At 41.0% G+C, this 17,647-nt stretch overlaps 1 protein-coding gene across 6 annotated transcripts in view; it reads left to right on the top strand.

The window, feature by feature from the left end:
* The window catches only part of LOC134618063 (ankyrin repeat and SAM domain-containing protein 1A-like), a 63,563-nt gene that overhangs the window by 25,695 nt on the left and 20,221 nt on the right, over positions 1-17,647 (top strand). For all 6 annotated transcript variants that reach the window (XR_010091787.1, XM_063463266.1, XM_063463267.1 and 3 more), the window contains 5 exons: positions 141-273; positions 1,052-1,095; positions 2,369-2,462; positions 6,189-6,682; positions 17,019-17,088. Coding sequence is in view for 5 of the 6 variants with exons in the window: in XM_063463266.1 (XP_063319336.1) it covers positions 141-273; positions 1,052-1,095; positions 2,369-2,462; positions 6,189-6,682; positions 17,019-17,088 (835 nt within the window). In the remaining variant the exon portion in view is untranslated. The remainder of the gene's footprint in view (positions 1-140; positions 274-1,051; positions 1,096-2,368; positions 2,463-6,188; positions 6,683-17,018; positions 17,089-17,647) is intronic.

The raw sequence follows: 17,647 nt of genomic DNA on the forward strand, positions 1-17,647 counted from the left end.
AACCGTTGCTGATCATAGTGGGCATACTGTGTATGTTTCATGAAGGGTTTCCTATTGTAAACAAATATTTTCACACTATTGCCTCGTAATTTCTAACCTGCTACTTCTTTTTCACCTTTAATCCTTTGACTTTTCTGCAGGCCCTGTATACTAGCAGCAGTGCTGATGAGAAAAGGGAGCCAGCAGAGGAGGAGGATCACACATATGAGTTGTTGCTGACTGCAGAGACAAAAATCCCACCACCACCTAGCCATGAGCCCCACTCATATAAAAGTAATTGTGTTTATTCAGTACAAAAACAACAAGTAACATTTCGAAAAGGCACGTTTTTCCAGCAACTCTTTTTGTTTGTGCTTTCACAAGATATTTCTTGGTAAAATGCAGTCACTTTACCTTGTTATATCTGCATATAAATCAGGAGGTCCTTCGTTCCTGACATGAATACGGGAGAGCTCTGTCTCTCAGGCTCTTTTGCTGCTGTTTGATCACAACAGAGCCTCAGCAGACCCTCCTCAGTTGTGGCTGGTGAATGGCACTGCATGTAATTGGATTAAATGGGATTCAATTAGGAGGCAATTTTGATCCCTAGTTGTTGATGTAGATGTTTTAAAACCATACCCATGGGACCTTTCAGCTTAGTCAGCTTGACTATCACCCAAAGAAAACTGGGCTGAAGTGTTGGAGTCTAATCGCGGATGTCATCGGGCCTTCCCGATGGAAATGATGGTGTTATAAAAAAAGAATAACTTACTGTGGGGTTTTTTTGGGGGGGGAGGGGGTTGTTGAATTGGACAGAAATGTTAAATGATTAGTTTTTCATCCGTTTTAAAACTGCTCTATCATGTCTCCATACTCGGTGCTGTTTAAAAGGCAGGAAGATTAATCTGAAGTCTGTCTGACGCTTAGACCGATAATGGCGGCATGCATAATACATGATTTTATTATCCATCACTTTGACATTCTCAGCGTAATGTCTCTCCTGAAAGTCAGAACCAACAATGGATTTTCTGTAACTCTTAGTTAACCAACGTTTGTTTTCTTGTCTCCTTAGATGACAGTACCACTATACAGTCTTCCAACAGTGTCCTACCTCAGGTAAACTCTTTTGTTCATGTACTATAACTGCTTCAAAAATAGGTTGCTATTTGAATACTAAAATTATAGTATTGTACCCTAGTTGCTGCACTGTATGTGGAAGTATCCTACTATGAGTTGTGAAAAGTAATTCGGTCACTAGCCTAAGCATTGTAGACCATCATGCGCTTGTGGAAGTAAAAATGACAGAACTGCTGCAAAGCATCATATCAGCCCTGACGTTACTTCTGGTAGGCCAAAGATTCAAGCTGAGCCAGCAGCCCTGTACGACAGTACGAGTCCCACATGCACAGACAGAGTTAACTGGTGGTTTTCAATTGGTGATAGATGTGAGGTGGACAAAGCATACATGGAATTAAAATCTACATCAATGTAGTAGTGAAATATGACCAGTCTGGTCCATCCATTGATGCCTGTCTGATCTGTACGAGGGCTTAACATGTATACATGTGGAAAGGCATGAAGCTTGGCCATTTTGCCAGATATATGTAACTGCAGAGGAAATAACAATCCTACTTTGACTAAAGTGGTCATGACAGAATGTTTGAGAAATTATACTGTATAAAAATGCATGATTACAGCTGATGATAATCTGTCTAATTTGTATGTTAGGTAGTATCTGGAGGTATTTTTTTTGTTTGACAACAAGCTTCCTATATACTGGTTTGAATAGTGAATGAGTGGATAATTTTTGACCCAACCCAAGTGATGATAGCAGGTTTTAAAATTAAGATGGTGGTCTCTTCAGAGTCAGAAACTGAGTCATATGTTAGCAGAAGGCAGAAGTCATCTTAAACGGCCCCTGATAATAGTGTGTCTTAAATGTTGTAAATCTGCCTACTTTATTTATTGCCATTGTCTTTTTTTATTGCCCTTTGATATCTATCATCCAGTTAGCAGCATTTTATTATTGCTGTCAACCACCTCTACAGCCCCTCTGCTGCACACAGTATATACTTGTGTCTTAATTTGCAAGCTCCTATTAAGTTGGCTGTGCTTCTGACCTGCCTGATGATAATAATCTTATAGTCGTCTGTGGTTTCATCTGCAGTCTCCTGAGCTCAGCCACACCATAACTACTGTAAGGGAACATGCTACCACGATTATAATGCAGTTGATCAGGGAGGGTATGTCTTCACTTAACAACAGACCAGCAGGATAATTAGTCTGGCTTTTAGTTATTTGCTAACTGGGCTTCAGACGAGCTACTATGATTGTTTAGAATCACAGAAAATGTTTTTATCATCTGCTCTTTCTTGCTGTCCTACTTTAGCATAAACCTTCTGCCCCAAACGACCTTAGAGCCCCAAGTAAGACGAAAGACACCTTGCACCCTCCAGGAAGAGTGGGCTCAGGGGCGCCGGGAGGTGAGTACGGTCACTGTCCTCAGGTTTTAGATACCTAATAAGGTACAACAACTGCTGCTGGTAAAGCTGCATGAGGGTAAGGAAAGATGGACCTGACACATCAGACTTGGAAAATTACAAGCCAAGCATGTCAATGAAATAGGAGAAATGCATCTCAGTTTGATGCATTTGAGATAGGCTGGCTTGGATTAGCGCAGCCGGGGAAGTGCACGATTGGTATTCTCGGGCAGCAGAGGGGATTTGGCTCGTCAGGGGCAGGTTGACTGACATTCGTTGGCGAGTGGGCTAGACTCGTTTCATTGCCAATGTGAAACTGAATTCTTGATCAGATCGTGACATTCCTATCTTAGATCCACATCCCCGCCTAAAGCTGGATATGCCACTTCATCCAGTCAGGCATGGAGCAGAGATGAGGAGTATAGCTGCTGGGTTTTTGCTGATACATATACAGATGTCTTCACTGAATAAATTGAGTTTTGGCACATGTTTGGAAATTAGGCCAATTAGGCTTCTTGAGTTGTTTTTATGTAATTTCACCACGTAAAAAATTATTGGCCAGCTGCAGTAACATTAGTCTGTCTGTTTGGGACTTCTTTGACTTAAAATAAACACAAATTGGAAAACGGAAAATAAGAGTGTGATCTTATTTGTTTTAATTGCTGATATGAATTAGAAATACATTTTTAGCATCTTTATTCGCATATTCAGTGTTTCCGTCGTGTCACTGTTCCTCTTTGAGTTGATTTAAAAATCCACTGTGAACAGCTGGCCCCTCAGATGGTTAACTGTAATGAGTTTAAACATTAAAATGTTATTAATTTTCTACAAGAGCAGTAATTCTTTTTTAACAAAGCTCAAGGATTAGCAACTCTAGTTTAGAAATCATTTCGAGAGAGGAAAACACACGGCAAAATGTTGTTCCTTTCATTTTTTTTGGTTCCTTTTTATATTTGGGAACTCTAAAGTTATACTCTTCATTTCATTTGTCAAAACCACAAATTTGGTTTCTACTTAAATAACCCTGTCTCTGACCTGTTTCCTCTTTACTTTTTGAGGTTTTGCAGATCAGCAACTTAAACCTGGTTCCTATTTTATGTATTACATAAACCCAGGCAGTTGGCGGAGCCTAAATATTTAGTTTTGTTCATGTGGATGTGATCTTTCTTGTAACTTATGTGGTCTATGGACGGTCAGGGACCAAACCTCAGCAATCTCTGTGGCAGGTGGAGGACATATGCCGAGTCAGCGATATATGGTGTTTATTGTCTATCTTCAAACACATTCCTCCTGCTCTCAGCAGCAATCCACATTTTCGCAACAGACCTGCTGCTGATGTATTATAGCTTTTCCAAAGCAGTACCTGTAAGATCAGAAGTTTCTCCACAGATGATGATGATGATGATATTATTATTATAATTAATAATAATAATAATAATAATAATAATAATAATAATAATAATAATAATAATAATAATAATAATAATAATAATAATAATTTTAAAAAAAAACATTGAATTTAAATATTACGCTGTTATAAGCAACGTTGGTGAGGAAATAAACCTCAAAGTATACATGCTGTTCCATTAGTTCACAACCAGAGTCTGTTTTCTGTAGTTTTGATACTTAACTAAACTTGTTTGTGCTGCTTTTATGAACTGTAGCACATCAAAGGATAGATGTAAGGAAGTTAAAGACAGAAAGCACCTGTGTGTTTGTTACACTTCTTCTGCATCATTATATATGATGCTATGTGGAGCCCAACAAATCAGTGGGGCAGATTATATTGACTAATAAACAATAATTAAAAAAAAACTAAAAAAGGGATGGGAGAAACAGCCTTGAACCATGTAATAAGTGTTGATGTTGCATAGTTTGTCCAGGGGTGGGCACTTTGCAGTGTATAAAAATATATTTTATGGGGGAGGCTCATTGCGCTGCAGTGAGCTGAATATGATCAAATTATGTTCTTTAATACAAATGTCCCCATGTCAGTAAGATAGCCTTAGTACCTTGTAGTTGGGCTGCAGTGCACTACCAAGAGTTTAAAATGTCTTTGAAACTCAAACAGAAACAGTGCAGGTTTTCCAGGGACATATAGACTGACTTTGGATTGTGTAGCTAGTGAAGTAACAACCAGCAGTGATTCCACAGCATCTGCAATCCAAACATGACATCATCAGGGCGCTATGGAGCTTCACTGCCAAATGAAATAAACACCCCACGTCTGTGGTGACTTCATCCAGTATATAAGAGTTGCAAAAACATCAGATTGCATATGTGCAGGTTTTCCATCCTAGAACTGTATAGAAAGGGGCTCCGGTGGTCTTTGCAAGGGTTAACACCACGTGAGTTTGTTGGAAGCACATGGATGTGATCATAGGGCGTTCACGCTCCCTAGCTGCCAAGGAGAGGGTGGGTGTTTGGCTGTGATCTTGACATATGTGTGCAGGACACTCACTCACCCACACACAAAACACCCCCCAACACACACACACTTTTCCTAAGAGTCAAGTGTTTAGTAGCTTGTGAAAAGGGAGTTTAGGGCGTTGTTTGGCACACTCCCTCCCTGGAAATGATCCCTGAAATAGTACTGAGGTAGTTTGGTGTAGATAAAACTCTTTTCACAGCCTGCTGTTTCTTTTTTAATTCTTTTCCTATACTGATAAAATGACTGCACCGGGCACATTTTTTGGCAGGAAGCTGTTTTGTGAAGGACAAACAAAGTGCTGCAACAGGTCACTACTTTTCTTGCGGTGTCTCTGCCCCAGATTCCCTGTCACCAAACACTCCTGACCCTTGTCACCCTGGCAGAGACCACACAAGCCCACACACTCCTGCACCATGTGTCACAGGACTAATTATCAGAAGTCTGGCTGCTGGAGGACGGGGTGATTCAAATTTCCATTCCTCGCCCTCTGTTAGGCGCTAGAATTAGAAGCTAGAAAACACAGAGGGCGCACACTTTAAACAACAAAACGCGTCACTGCAGTTGAAGAAGACAGGCTCGGCACGAGTTAGTTTTTTTTCTTCTTCCCTAAATCCAATGTATCGATGACAACAGGTACTATCAAGCTGTGGCTGATTTGATTGTGGAAAATAGGCTTAGGTGGCAGTAAGTCCTTGGGAGAGGGGAGGAGGAAAAAATCTCATTGTTCTTTGTTGCACTTGCCATTGAGTCTCATTAAGGAGTTGTTTTTATTGGAGAAGACGGCAAACAGTAAGTTTCACTCCTCTTTGTGATATTTGCTGTGTTGTATTCATTTTTCTCTGGCATACATGGAATTTATGTGTAGGTTTGTTTGAAAGTTTAGTCAGAAACTCTGGGACATTCTCAGTGTTATGTCATTTTAGGAAAACAGGCTTAACAGACAAGTAGGCCTCTGTGATGAGGCTGCTCACAGAGATGACTTGCTTCAACTCCCTGTTGCAAAATACAGGCATTCAGGCACCAGCAGATAGCTGTCAGACGGCTACAAGCTGAGTTTGGAATTCAGTCATTTCTCTAGCCAACATACGCCTTCTCTTTGCTCCATCTCTTCTCTCCCCCTTTTTCTCTTCGTCACTCCTGGTAGGAAACAATTACAGATCTGTTTCAGGGCTTGTGTGGGTGGTTTCTTATTAGCCACACTGTAAGGATCAGCCCCTCAGTTGGAAGTCTACTTTCCAGCCCTCACAGACTGCTTTCCTTCTTCACTGACTTTGTCTATTCCCTTTCTCTTTGTCTAGATCACTCTCAGCTCAGCCAGGACCAGGAAGCAGGTGTACCAGAGCAGTTCACAGGCCTCCTACACGGATCTTCTCCTGTCTTTGAGAGCCGTGAGGAGTGCTTCCGGCTTCCAGGTGTTCTGCCACCCAACCAAGACCAGCCAGAAACAAAAAAGAGGGCCAAAGCTAAAGAGGGAGTGACGGCAGCTGCACCGCCACCTAGCCGTCCTAGCATGGCCGCCATCCTGACAGACTGTGATCCAAAAGCAATTTATGCTACTGTGAACAAGGAGCCCAGGGACTCGGTGGCTGGTGCTGTATCTGCTGTCAAGATGCGCCCTCCTGGGGACCTGAAGCTGGCACGCAGCCTGTCCAAGTCTGACTCAGACTTGCTCGTGTCGCCTCCTAATGAAGAGGAAGGAGGATTGGGAAACCGTAGCGAGTCTGTTTCTAACTGTAGCACGGCTAAGAAGAGACTTGAGAAATCTCCCTCTTTCACCTCAGAATGGGATGAGGTAAGTGTTTCTGCTTGAAATATTTAAGACACACACAGAGGAAAAAAAAAAACAGGATTTAGTGTCTGTACCGTTTAGTGTTTATGCATGTACAAACAAATATTGTATAATGCAGGCCAGTATATAATAATTACATGTTTCACAGATGTTTAATATGAATAAAGGTGACCTTTTTCACAGCAATGTAACTGCAAGGTAGCAGAGTGACAGCAGGTGAAACCACAGACTGTATATTAAAGATGGATGTAGCCACCGTGACATCAGTCACTGGTTTCTGGACTCTGCATTTTGAAGCCTCAGTGTTAGTGTTTAGGCTGTTGCGATGTTATTGCCATAACCTGCACAGGTAAAAGGCACAGACACGTGTATGTGCTAGGTAACAAACTCATTCATTACTAGAAGAATTTCACTCATCCCAATTGTAACGTGTAAAAACAAAAAAGAACTTTGTTTCTAAAACATTTGTCATGAATCCCATTGGATGGAAACGATTAATATTATGTGCATAAGGTTAATATAGTTCTAAAATGTATTGACATTGACATTATTGGACACAGTTTTTAAGCAAGTACAAAAGTTGACTTGTTTTGTTTAACAATAGATTTAGAGCATAAGCGTATTAGCTAGGATTGCACTGTCCTTTTCTCACAAACCCATAGTTGTTATCCCTGAACTCAGCTTGTGTTTTGGTTGCAGCTACATACTGAGGTTTTCCTTCAATAAGTGTATCAACTGCAAGGATTTGTAATAACTATTGTGAACTTCAACAAAGACTCAAAGGCCCGCCTGATGTCTCATCATGCAATTTAGGTCAAAACTTGTCTGGAACATAAACTTTTTGGCAAAACAGTAAATGATGGAATGATGGAATGATCTTTGCACATATTTGCATTAGTACATTTCTTTTGTTAAAAAACTGCAGTGTATAAAAATATTTTCAGAATTCTGTGTTTAAAACTTTTTCTTTTTTTTTTTTAAATTTGTCTCAATCCCACTATGTGTTAGTATCACAGAGCATATTCACATCTAAATATATTCCCCATGCATGCAGCGCTTTAATGTTTTGTCTGGGATGTAGATAAAGAGCTGAGTAGAGACACAGCGGGAAGAGATTAGAGAAGACAAGAAGATGGGGATAAAACAACTGAGAGACTGAAAAAATAAGACAAGAGACAGAGATTTGGAAATTGAGATTCAGAGAAGACGTGGAAGCCGTAGATCCGTCTCTTCGGCTCTTGCCTCCTCCTGTTGTAAAGACGTGAAACTCCGACCTGAATCTCTGTAGAGACTGACAACCCATCAGAACACAAAAAACACACAGCTAAACAAATACAGTATAGAACCCTTCCTTTTCAGAGTTTGTTAGATTTTACTCTTTTAAGACACAAGTTACCAAGAAGGTATAAGTTTTATAAACCTTGGTTTTTAGTATTGCAGTCATTAAACAGCCACACAAGATACAGTTGGCATGGTTTCCTCATTGGCTCTTTTACCATTATCCTAAAACAATCATCTTATTGTTGGCAGAATTAAAGAAATCCTCTGTAAGCTTCTCAGTTAAGTTTTGCATAAGCTGTCCACTAGCCTCTCAGTAATTTCCCCTTGTTCTGTTTGTGTTCTGCTCCATTTCTGTTACTGATAACTGCACTGCTACACACAGTCCAGAAGTGACTTGTATGTTTTATTTGTGATGCCTGTCCATCCTGAGCAAATCGCAGGCTCAGATAGCACTAATGCTTTCTCTTCCCACAGTGAGGAGCTCACGTTGCTGCCTAGTGTTCCTTTACATGACCCTGTCAGAACAACCACAGTGAGCTAATTGCAGATTTGAGGTCAATGTCTTGGCTACTGCGGGCCATGGTTTGCATGCAGGTGGTCAGTTTTTAGACGCTGCCAACTTATGCCACCGATACAGTAATTACACTGTGGTGTGCTGCGATTCTGAAGCTTTTAAGAATCTCTTTTTTTCTATTCATGTGTGAGACTGCACGCTAGCAATCTGGATTATGCGTCATTGTTGCAGCCAGTGCAATTTATGTCCTCGTCATTAGATGCTGGTATGTGACTGTTGTCCGACAAAGTCATACTTTCTTATTTGGCAGTGTTGTGCTACCATAAAGTGCCAGATGTTGTGTTGATGTTGCTGCAGTTTACTGCTCACTATTAGATCATGATAAAAAATATTGCACCGGCCCACAGAGGGGATACTGTAGTTCAAAACATCTTTGATGTGCATTTATGGAAGGAACAGACACGATATTGGCTCTATATGGAAATACTGCTGTCAACACTTTCATCTTTAGCTGCTTTTGGAAGGAGAGAGGCCCGAGGCCTTGTACATGTGCTTTATCCAAGTTCAACAGGCTTTTCTATCATGAGAAAGATCACAGCTGCCTTCCACTATGGTAATATGACTCATTCTGGGATAACCTTGCTGTTGAGCTTTTATGTATGGGAGCACTCCAAAGAGGGTTTGTTCTTGAGCTATTTCAGCATTTGCAGGCATTACTTTAGTTTATAGTTTTGTCAAAGGCTGCCAAGGAAACACTCGTGGAAAATGACTGACCTTTGGTATTCGTCTGTATGCAGCCGAGTGAATGCCTCGCCTCAATTAAAGTGTACTAGACCATGTTTTCTCAGCTCTAGCCAGTAGGAACTGTTCTGTAATATCCTGAACACTAAGTGAACACTTACCTGCTCTCTTATTCACAAGGGGTCACCACAGTGGATGGATCCACAGACTTTAAATTATTGACGCAATCCTGAAGGATTTGTGCCTCCTACTACTCTTAAACTAGTGATCCTGCGTGTGTTAGGCAAATGTGTTAACCACCACACTAAGGTAATGCACCGATTTGATGAAGTATTGTTAGTATATTAATAAGTGACTTTAACTCAGTATTGCAGGCAGGTATACTCTGTATTCAGGTTTGTGTATTAAACACAATTCATATTTGAGTTTCGTCTGTCAGTCAGTCAGTCAGTCAGTCAAACATGGCATGAAGAAAAGGGGTGGGTGTGGGTTTCAAAGTGGCTTGCAAATGTATAGCGACTAATAGACTAGATTACAGGGCTGCTACTTATGTAGCTTAATCAGATGCAAGGCCATCAGGTGATTTCGGTGAGCATTATGGTCAGCTGAGTTTGAATTTTTTGTGCCCGCCTCAGCTTCTCAATCTCACTAAATGTGAGTCCAATTTGAAAGGATTATGATTTATTTAAAAAAGACTGGTTAGCAATATATAGGGGCCTATAGGGACTGGTTTGTTTGTTTTTACATAAGATAATTCCATAAACATTCACCAAAAGGGTCTCTTATCAAATGTACTAAATGGGTTGTTTTAGTTTTAAAATCAACATGTCTATGCCCTCTGGTGGGCAAACTGTGCATTATTGTCTCTGATTGTATTATACCTACCTGGCTGCCCACTTCTTGCAATTTCTGGTTGCTGATTGGCCGACATATATGCACCACCAATTTATACCTGTAGCAATGTAGCATTACCATTTGGATCTAGTGGTATTTTTGTAATTCAGTCACAAACTATGACAAATACTAATGGAAATGTACCATAGCCTAAAGTGTAATGATGTCTATTTAAAAGACATCCAGAGGTTTTCCCATTGTCTTCCTTTTACAGAATGTGGCGTAGTGGGTAATGAGCTCAATCAAGTATGTGCTTGGATCTTTTATTTCCCCTTTAAAGTCTGGTCACTGGCAGGTCACTGTTCATTCTAATTATCTAGTTTAATGAACACCTCACCTCCTCAGACTGCACCTTGAGGGATGTGGCCCGTGAGAGAGTGACAGGATTAAGCCAGCTGTGACATTACTTGGCTATTGGAGCTTTCTGCTTTTCCTAGATATCCTCAGCAGCTCACAATAATCCTGGAGCTCCCGAGTCCTGTTGTATTCTCCCCGGTGCTTAGAGAAAGATGAAGTAAACAGACTAAACGTGGCCTAAGAGGAGGAGCCAAAACAAACTGCATTTCTTTGGCAGGAGAATAGATGGTGATATTGGTTCCAAACTGAAAAAAAATAGCTCTGGTCTGCTAAAAGGAGATGAACTTGAAGCAGTGCCCCCATTTCCTGTATGTGCCATGCAAGTGTATTTTACCAAGGGAATTGGGCAGCTTTGAGTTCATCTGAATGTCTGGAGGCTTTTTAAAAAATCGTTAAGTTGGCTGCTGGCAGAGAGCTGCCCTCTGTTAATTTCATTCTTCTCTTGGGAATAAATTTTATTTACTCTCCAGTCATTCAGCCAGACAAGTAATAAAATTGTTTTAGGGCTCCACTACTACTAGACAGTTGACCTTAAAAATATAGATATATTTTTTCTTTCTCTTTTGCTATCAGTGGTGCTACGGAATAAAATGTGTTCGTACTCCCTAATATTCCTAATATCAGCTTCTGATGTAGCTCACACATGCACAGGTTCCTTGTCGTGCTCCCTGTCGCAGCACATGTACTGTGATGTAGAAAGTTAAAATTTAAAATACAAGCCCCGAAAACCAAAAAAAAATAATAAATAAATAAAAAATGTAGCTTGTCATGAAATGATGCTTTGTAGAATTTACCACTACCCTGCTTGCACAGTTTTCCGTAACAATGAAGCCATGTTTTAGTACTTTTTGAAAGCATGCTGAATCGCATTAGGCATTTTCGATTCGGTTGATCGTGACTAGATGTTTATTAGAGGCCTTGGTTGGCTGGTAAGCTTCTAAAAGCCTTTGAAAAGCAGTTTCTTGTGTCCAATTTTTGAGCCTTACTTAAAGTTAATGAACCCGGAAAGCTTTTTTCTTTTCACATGAATAGTGATTTAGATGGCGGTGAGTTCTGTGCTCAAACCAAAGCGCAATAGCTCATTTTTCTCTCTCTCTCTCTTTCCTTTCAGGGAATAAGCCTGTGTCTGCTTGAAATAGAAATATTCACACCAGCGATTTAAAGTGCATAGCAAATGAGAGGAGTGTGTGGGAAAAGCAGTAAAAGTTTCATTGGGCGTAGCCTTGCCTACACTTTCTTACTGATGTTGGGAGTGTCCCCTGAAAATTGAAAACTCCCTTTTCTATTCACTTTCTCTCTCTCTTGCTGCATTCTCTTCAGCCCTTGTCTCTCCATCTGCAGTGTTTGCTTACTCTTGCTTTCCCTGATGTGCTGTGGCAGCCATCTTGCCGGTCACGACTGGCTGCTCTGGAGCACTCGACAGAGCTGTGTGACAGCATTTGGGGTCCCTGGACATTACCAAACCCACCCCCAAGTGCATGGACACACCTCTTCTAAAAACATCTTTTTTTCTTCCTTTTTAATCTGGTTTGCTAAATATTCTGGTTCTCACACCCTCTTCCCCTTCCTTTCAGTATCGTTCCTAGTCATCCCCCCCTCTTTCTCAACTAGACAAACCCTTGGATGCACTGCCTCGGGTTTCAAGACAAGGAGATTTGACTTGCATGAGGTCTTGGCCTATGCATCTCTCCTTTTAAGGCGCTCTCAGTGTGTGTGCATGTGTGTAAAGCGCATGCTAATGTGGGTTGGTGCTGGTCCTTGCAATCAGACTGAAGATGACAATCCAGGGGGGCGCTTTGTGTGGGCCAGCACTCTGAGCTCCACAGATGGAAGGAGAGGGAAGGAGACTGCGAGCTTTAGACAGAGACAGGAGAGGGCCGCTATCCACTTCCCCACTTCACTTTTTAACTTCGTTTTTGATTCGCACTTCACAGATCCAATAGCCACTATGAAACCAGCTTTTGTGAGTATTGATTCCCTTACAGGCAGCAGCTCTGCTAGAGGCTCATTAATCTTGTCTACCTGCTATGACTGAACAGAATGAGAAAATAATGAATGCTTTCTAGCATTTCTGTGGATATTATATTTCTTTTAAAGCCTTTCTGATTGGTATTCACTGATTGAAGCCGGTTGCTTTATTTATAAAGAAATAAAAGGATAAATAAAAGGGAAACAAAGTGAGGCTCACACCCAGATTATCCTGCCCTTTCTTCAAAAACCTCGTCCTCTCTGATGTTTTTAAGCCATGCATCATTTCTTTGCTCTCTTTTTCTTTTTAATCCATGTTCATGGGATCATTAAGGGTTTGGCTATGCGTTGGTTTTCTGTGTCTTCATTGTTTGCTAAGCAGTTTCATGTGTTTGACTTGCTGAGATCAAACCAAACTGTGGGTGTGTGTCAGAGCTCCAGTGCAGCCAGCGAGGTAAATCTATTCTCTGATCCCCACCAGGGGGAGAACACAGGAGAGCCACAGGGGGCTGACCCAGCAGCCACTGCTTGGTATAACTCTAGTAATTATTTGCAAAGGAATGCCCTTTCTAGTTTAAGTTTAACTGGAAATATTTATGTGTAATGCGGAATGAGTGTTCAAGGTTTCCCAGAGGGGACGTTGTTCATAAAAACATAAGCATGACATTGGGCTATTTCAGGAGGATGTTGATGGGACTGCTGACAGTGTTTTGTCCCACTGTGGCATTGAGGTCTTGGCACCTGCTACAAACAGGGTTGTGTTTGTGTTCCCCTTGATGCTTTTCACTAGTCCGTAGTTTTCGTCCAACCCTTGTTTTGGTGCCAGCTTGCCAATTTGAGGCTGGTGGTCTGGGCACACGGTCTCTGCTGCAGCCTTTTGTTTCACCCTCTACACACTGCCAGGCGTCCTTTAGCTCTGCCGCCACCCTTTCTCTCGGCTTTAGTTGGGCATTGTTCAAGGCTGTTAATGAAAAGACAGTTTGTGTTTTCACATCCCGGTAGGATAGCGGACCCGTTATTCTGCGAAGTCACCTCAGGGCAGCAGGCCTACTGTGAGGAGCATGATAAATGGGTTCATGCGTCTTTAATCTCACCCTGGCCATCTCGCAACACTGCTGGCTCTTCAGCTGTTGACCTCCACCTCCTGAGTGACTTCTGACCCCTCTCATTGTATCCCTATGCTCACAGTGAGGCTCTCTAACAATGGATGCCTCTCCATTTCAGTTCTCTGCATTGATTCAATCCTGCAGCACAAAAACACACCCCTCTCTCTCTCTCCTCTATTAATTCTCACGACACTGAGCATCCTAGTTCCTGACCATGAAATTCAGAAGCCTCTTCTTGCTGTGAATGTGATTTACTTTGAGGAAATCACTGGCTGGCATCCTCTGATAAGGATATATTTACCCAGCTCCAACACACCTACCTTTCTGGATAGCTGCCTTGAACTCTCATTGGAGCAGCTAACATTCCCTTTTCCATTATGCTGGATAAGTGAGGCCAATACAGCAGGACTGAACGTTGATGTGCTTTTTTTGTTGTGATTTGTGTGTGCGTTCATGTGTGTACATTTCTTTAAATAGGAAAAAAAAGAAGCTCTGTGCTTTAACTTAAGTGACATTTTAAACGCATCCAGTTTATTTTGTTTATCCACAGTAGTGAGTGTATATATTAAATTCTCCTTCAGTGTTTATAAGTACAATGGCCTGTTTTATCTCCTGAATGGTGGAGTAAAAAACTTGGGCAGCTGAACTGTGTGTCAAAGATGCGATTGATGGGAGTATTATCCTCCCTCGAGTACAGACCTTGGCCACTTTAATGAGGCAAAGAGCACTGCCTTGTCTTCATTAACTCAGGTGCTGCTACTGCTTATGCATGTGTGTGATTTTACAGATTAGACCCCCAGTCGAGGCCAGCGTTCATCAGGGGCTTTCTAATTGCTTTTGTCCTGCCAAGGCCTAATAATTTAGTTTATTATGAGAGCAACATAAACCTGTCAAGATCAGTTTGATATCACAACTTAGGAAAATAAGCAGCCATCCCTAGGTGAACAGAAATTCTAATGAAGACGTAGTTGGTTTGTGTTTTTCTTTTATTTCACCACTAGAAGAAAATCTAAGGAATCCAAGAAGCAACAGCAACTACATGCTGTTCATGTTGTTTCAAAGATTTTTACTAAACAGAGCTATTCTTTTTTTTTTGGGGGGGGGGGGGGGGGGGGGGGGGGGGAGGTGTGGGGGGAGCATCTCTCCCAACCAGCATCATTCTTCTTTCCTAAAATGCTTCAGACTAACTGAACCATCACTGTTGAAAAGTCTGAGCACACAAGGTCTCACATGCTTTCAGTATGTGTGACATGCATACAGAGACTCTCGTGTGAAGAGGAGGCAACTATTTTTGATGACTCATGTTTGCTCTTTGCTCAGCTAGAAGTTGTGTTCCCACTCCATCATCAGCTTTCCTGTTTAACGACATAGAATGAACATGTGGACGGCAGTTATTTGTTGAGCTTGTGTGACTAATCTACCATCTGCCCAATATGCAGGACTCTAATCAAGAGTATGGTGACTTCACACTGGGCAGATGGATATCAAAAATAATGCCATTCTCTAACCGTCCTTTGTCTCACACCTCTTCTCGCCAAAACTTTGGCATTTTCCCTCTGCCGTATTGAGGACTGATGGTGAACATGAATGTGGAGAATGTGGACATGAGGAAGGAATTGTACTTTACACTGAGGCTGAGTGTGTGATCCTGAGCTTTTGTGTTTATATTTCTTCACTTCCTATGACTACACTGATTATTCATAGATCCAGTCATAACAGATGCATTTGTTATGCACTAAACGTGTGCAGTTTTCCATCTGGAATAGTGTTTCTTTCAATTTAGAGTTTTTAAAATCTCCTGTCAAGAGTGTTTTTTGTGTGAAACAGGATGATTATAATAACACTGCCAGAGGATAGTTGGCACAGTGTGGATACACACTTTGAATGGGAAGAAGGCGAAACAAAACGATGAATTCTCTCTCAGCAGACACCGGCGACTTGTGACACCCCAAAACAAAGAAGATCTAATTCCTCCGACAGCGTAAGATGTCAATCTTCTGGTCCTTTTGGGTTTTGGCTCTGTCCTCTACTGGGGCATTCTTTGTAGAGGTAGATGGGATCCTTTGAGGCTTTAGGAACCCTTTTGGAATAACATTAACTCAGATTATTCATTTCTTTTTCTAAGTCCAGAAACTTCAGTTTGTGACTGGATTTCCAGTCTGACAGCAGCATACTAAAATAGATGCATCATTGTTCAAAGTTAATATCTTTCTCTGCCCTTCTGACATTAATCTTCTAATTATGCACTATTTCACTACTAAACATCCACCTGCTGATCGATGATGAAAAAGACTGCTACTTTGGTTTTCCAGTGTCGCTTTATTATCTCACATATAATTATACTAATGGGGTCATCAAATGTGTCTGGGGGCTTTTTAAGGAGCGAGGACATTCAAATTCAGATAAAACTTCTCCAGCTGTAGTTTTATCTGTTCACTCTAGTTTATACAACATGGCCTCATACTCAAAGTAGTCAGAGTACCTGACAGGTGTGACAGCAGCACAGTCAGTCTCTCCGTTTGCATTTAATTCACTCCCAGTGTCCATGCATATTCAGCTCTGGGCCACTTTAAAGGGAACCATGATTCTGTGCTGTGACAGATGTAATATTGCAGTTTCATGTCCCACTGCTGCTTCGCTTATGAATACATTTCTATGAAATGACAGTATTGTGTTTTTACAAGTCCATAAGCGGCATGTGCATGTGATGTGTGTATGTACGTGACTTACTATGATTGGAAACAAACTGCTGGTGATGTTGCATGCATCATGCATTATGTCATGATGCATGAAATTATTGCAAGAAATGTTAGGTTTCTGGGCATCGTTTCAGCTGTAGCTTCTCATTCTCAGTCTTGCTGGGTTTCTAACCCTTTTTGTGTTTTGTCTACGAAGCTTCAGTTGTCTTGAAACATTTGTTACAAGCATTGGTTTAAGCATCAAGACACAGTTAAACCTGCTCCAAAACTCTCTTCACTGAGAGCTTTATAAGTACATGGGAAACATAAACAACCAGACTTTGTTCTGTATTATTTTTCCAGACTTGCGCACGTTCTCTTTAAGCTTGTTTATTACAATTACCCTTTTGCTTTTAACCTTATTAGAGTCGGACGGTAAGACCGGCATGCCAGTATAAAGCAGCATTTTTGTGCCTGTTGTCCCCTACCTGCAGTCAAGCCCTGGTTACTCATTTAATGTGGGACAATAGCAATGATTGTTTTAATGTGACCATAAATAGGATATAAGGGCACTCAACCGTTTCGGTCCTCAAGCTGTCCTTTAACATGTCTTTGCAAAATCACTGCAACCTAATTTTCTTCTTGCTGACATACTCATCATTTGCTCTTACAGGGACAGTGTATTATTGCTTTAGGGGCTTTTCTCTGTATTTTTGCTGGTGAAAGGTGGTGGCCAAACTCTGATCACTCTTCCAAGCCCTTACATTTTGTTTCCCCCCCCCCTCTGTTCCTGTCTTTAGATCGAGAAGATGATGACTATGATCGGTGCAGGCATTGATTTTTCCAGAGATCAGCAATACGCTACACCAGGTAGAGTATGATTACTAATATTGTTGCCTTTTCATGCATGTTAAAATGACTTAATTTATTTGTGAATTTGACACTTATCAAGGAAACCTGAAGGAAAACAGGAAGAAATGGGTAGTTTTCCATTAGCTACTCATCTGTTTAATAAATGTGAGCAAAAGCACCTTGTATTAATTCATTATTTATCTTTTTGTGGGTGTGGATGTTAATGCAACGGCTGCCTTTATTGCCAAATAGTGGGCTTGGAATGCTTGGAATTTGATTTATACTATAGTTATAGTTATTAGATGCTCACCCTGAACCTTAAAAGATATTAAACAAGTGCTTGGCAATGATAGTGGAGAGGAGAGCTCTAAATACAGATTAGTTACAAATGGAGGTTTGGATACAAAAATATTATTTTAGAAATTACTGGTTTGTTTTTTTATAGAACAAATGACAAAAAAAAGAGTCTAAAACGTTTCTTTTAAAAGGCGTGTGTCATCCACCATTGAGATTTGACCCCTTGGTTTATTTTGTGTGTCTCTGTTTTTTTGAGGCAGTAATTCAAGCTGTGGTGTCT

Source organism: Pelmatolapia mariae, linkage group LG20 (assembly GCF_036321145.2).
Source record: "Pelmatolapia mariae isolate MD_Pm_ZW linkage group LG20, Pm_UMD_F_2, whole genome shotgun sequence".
NCBI classification, from domain to species: Eukaryota; Metazoa; Chordata; class Actinopteri; order Cichliformes; family Cichlidae; genus Pelmatolapia; species Pelmatolapia mariae.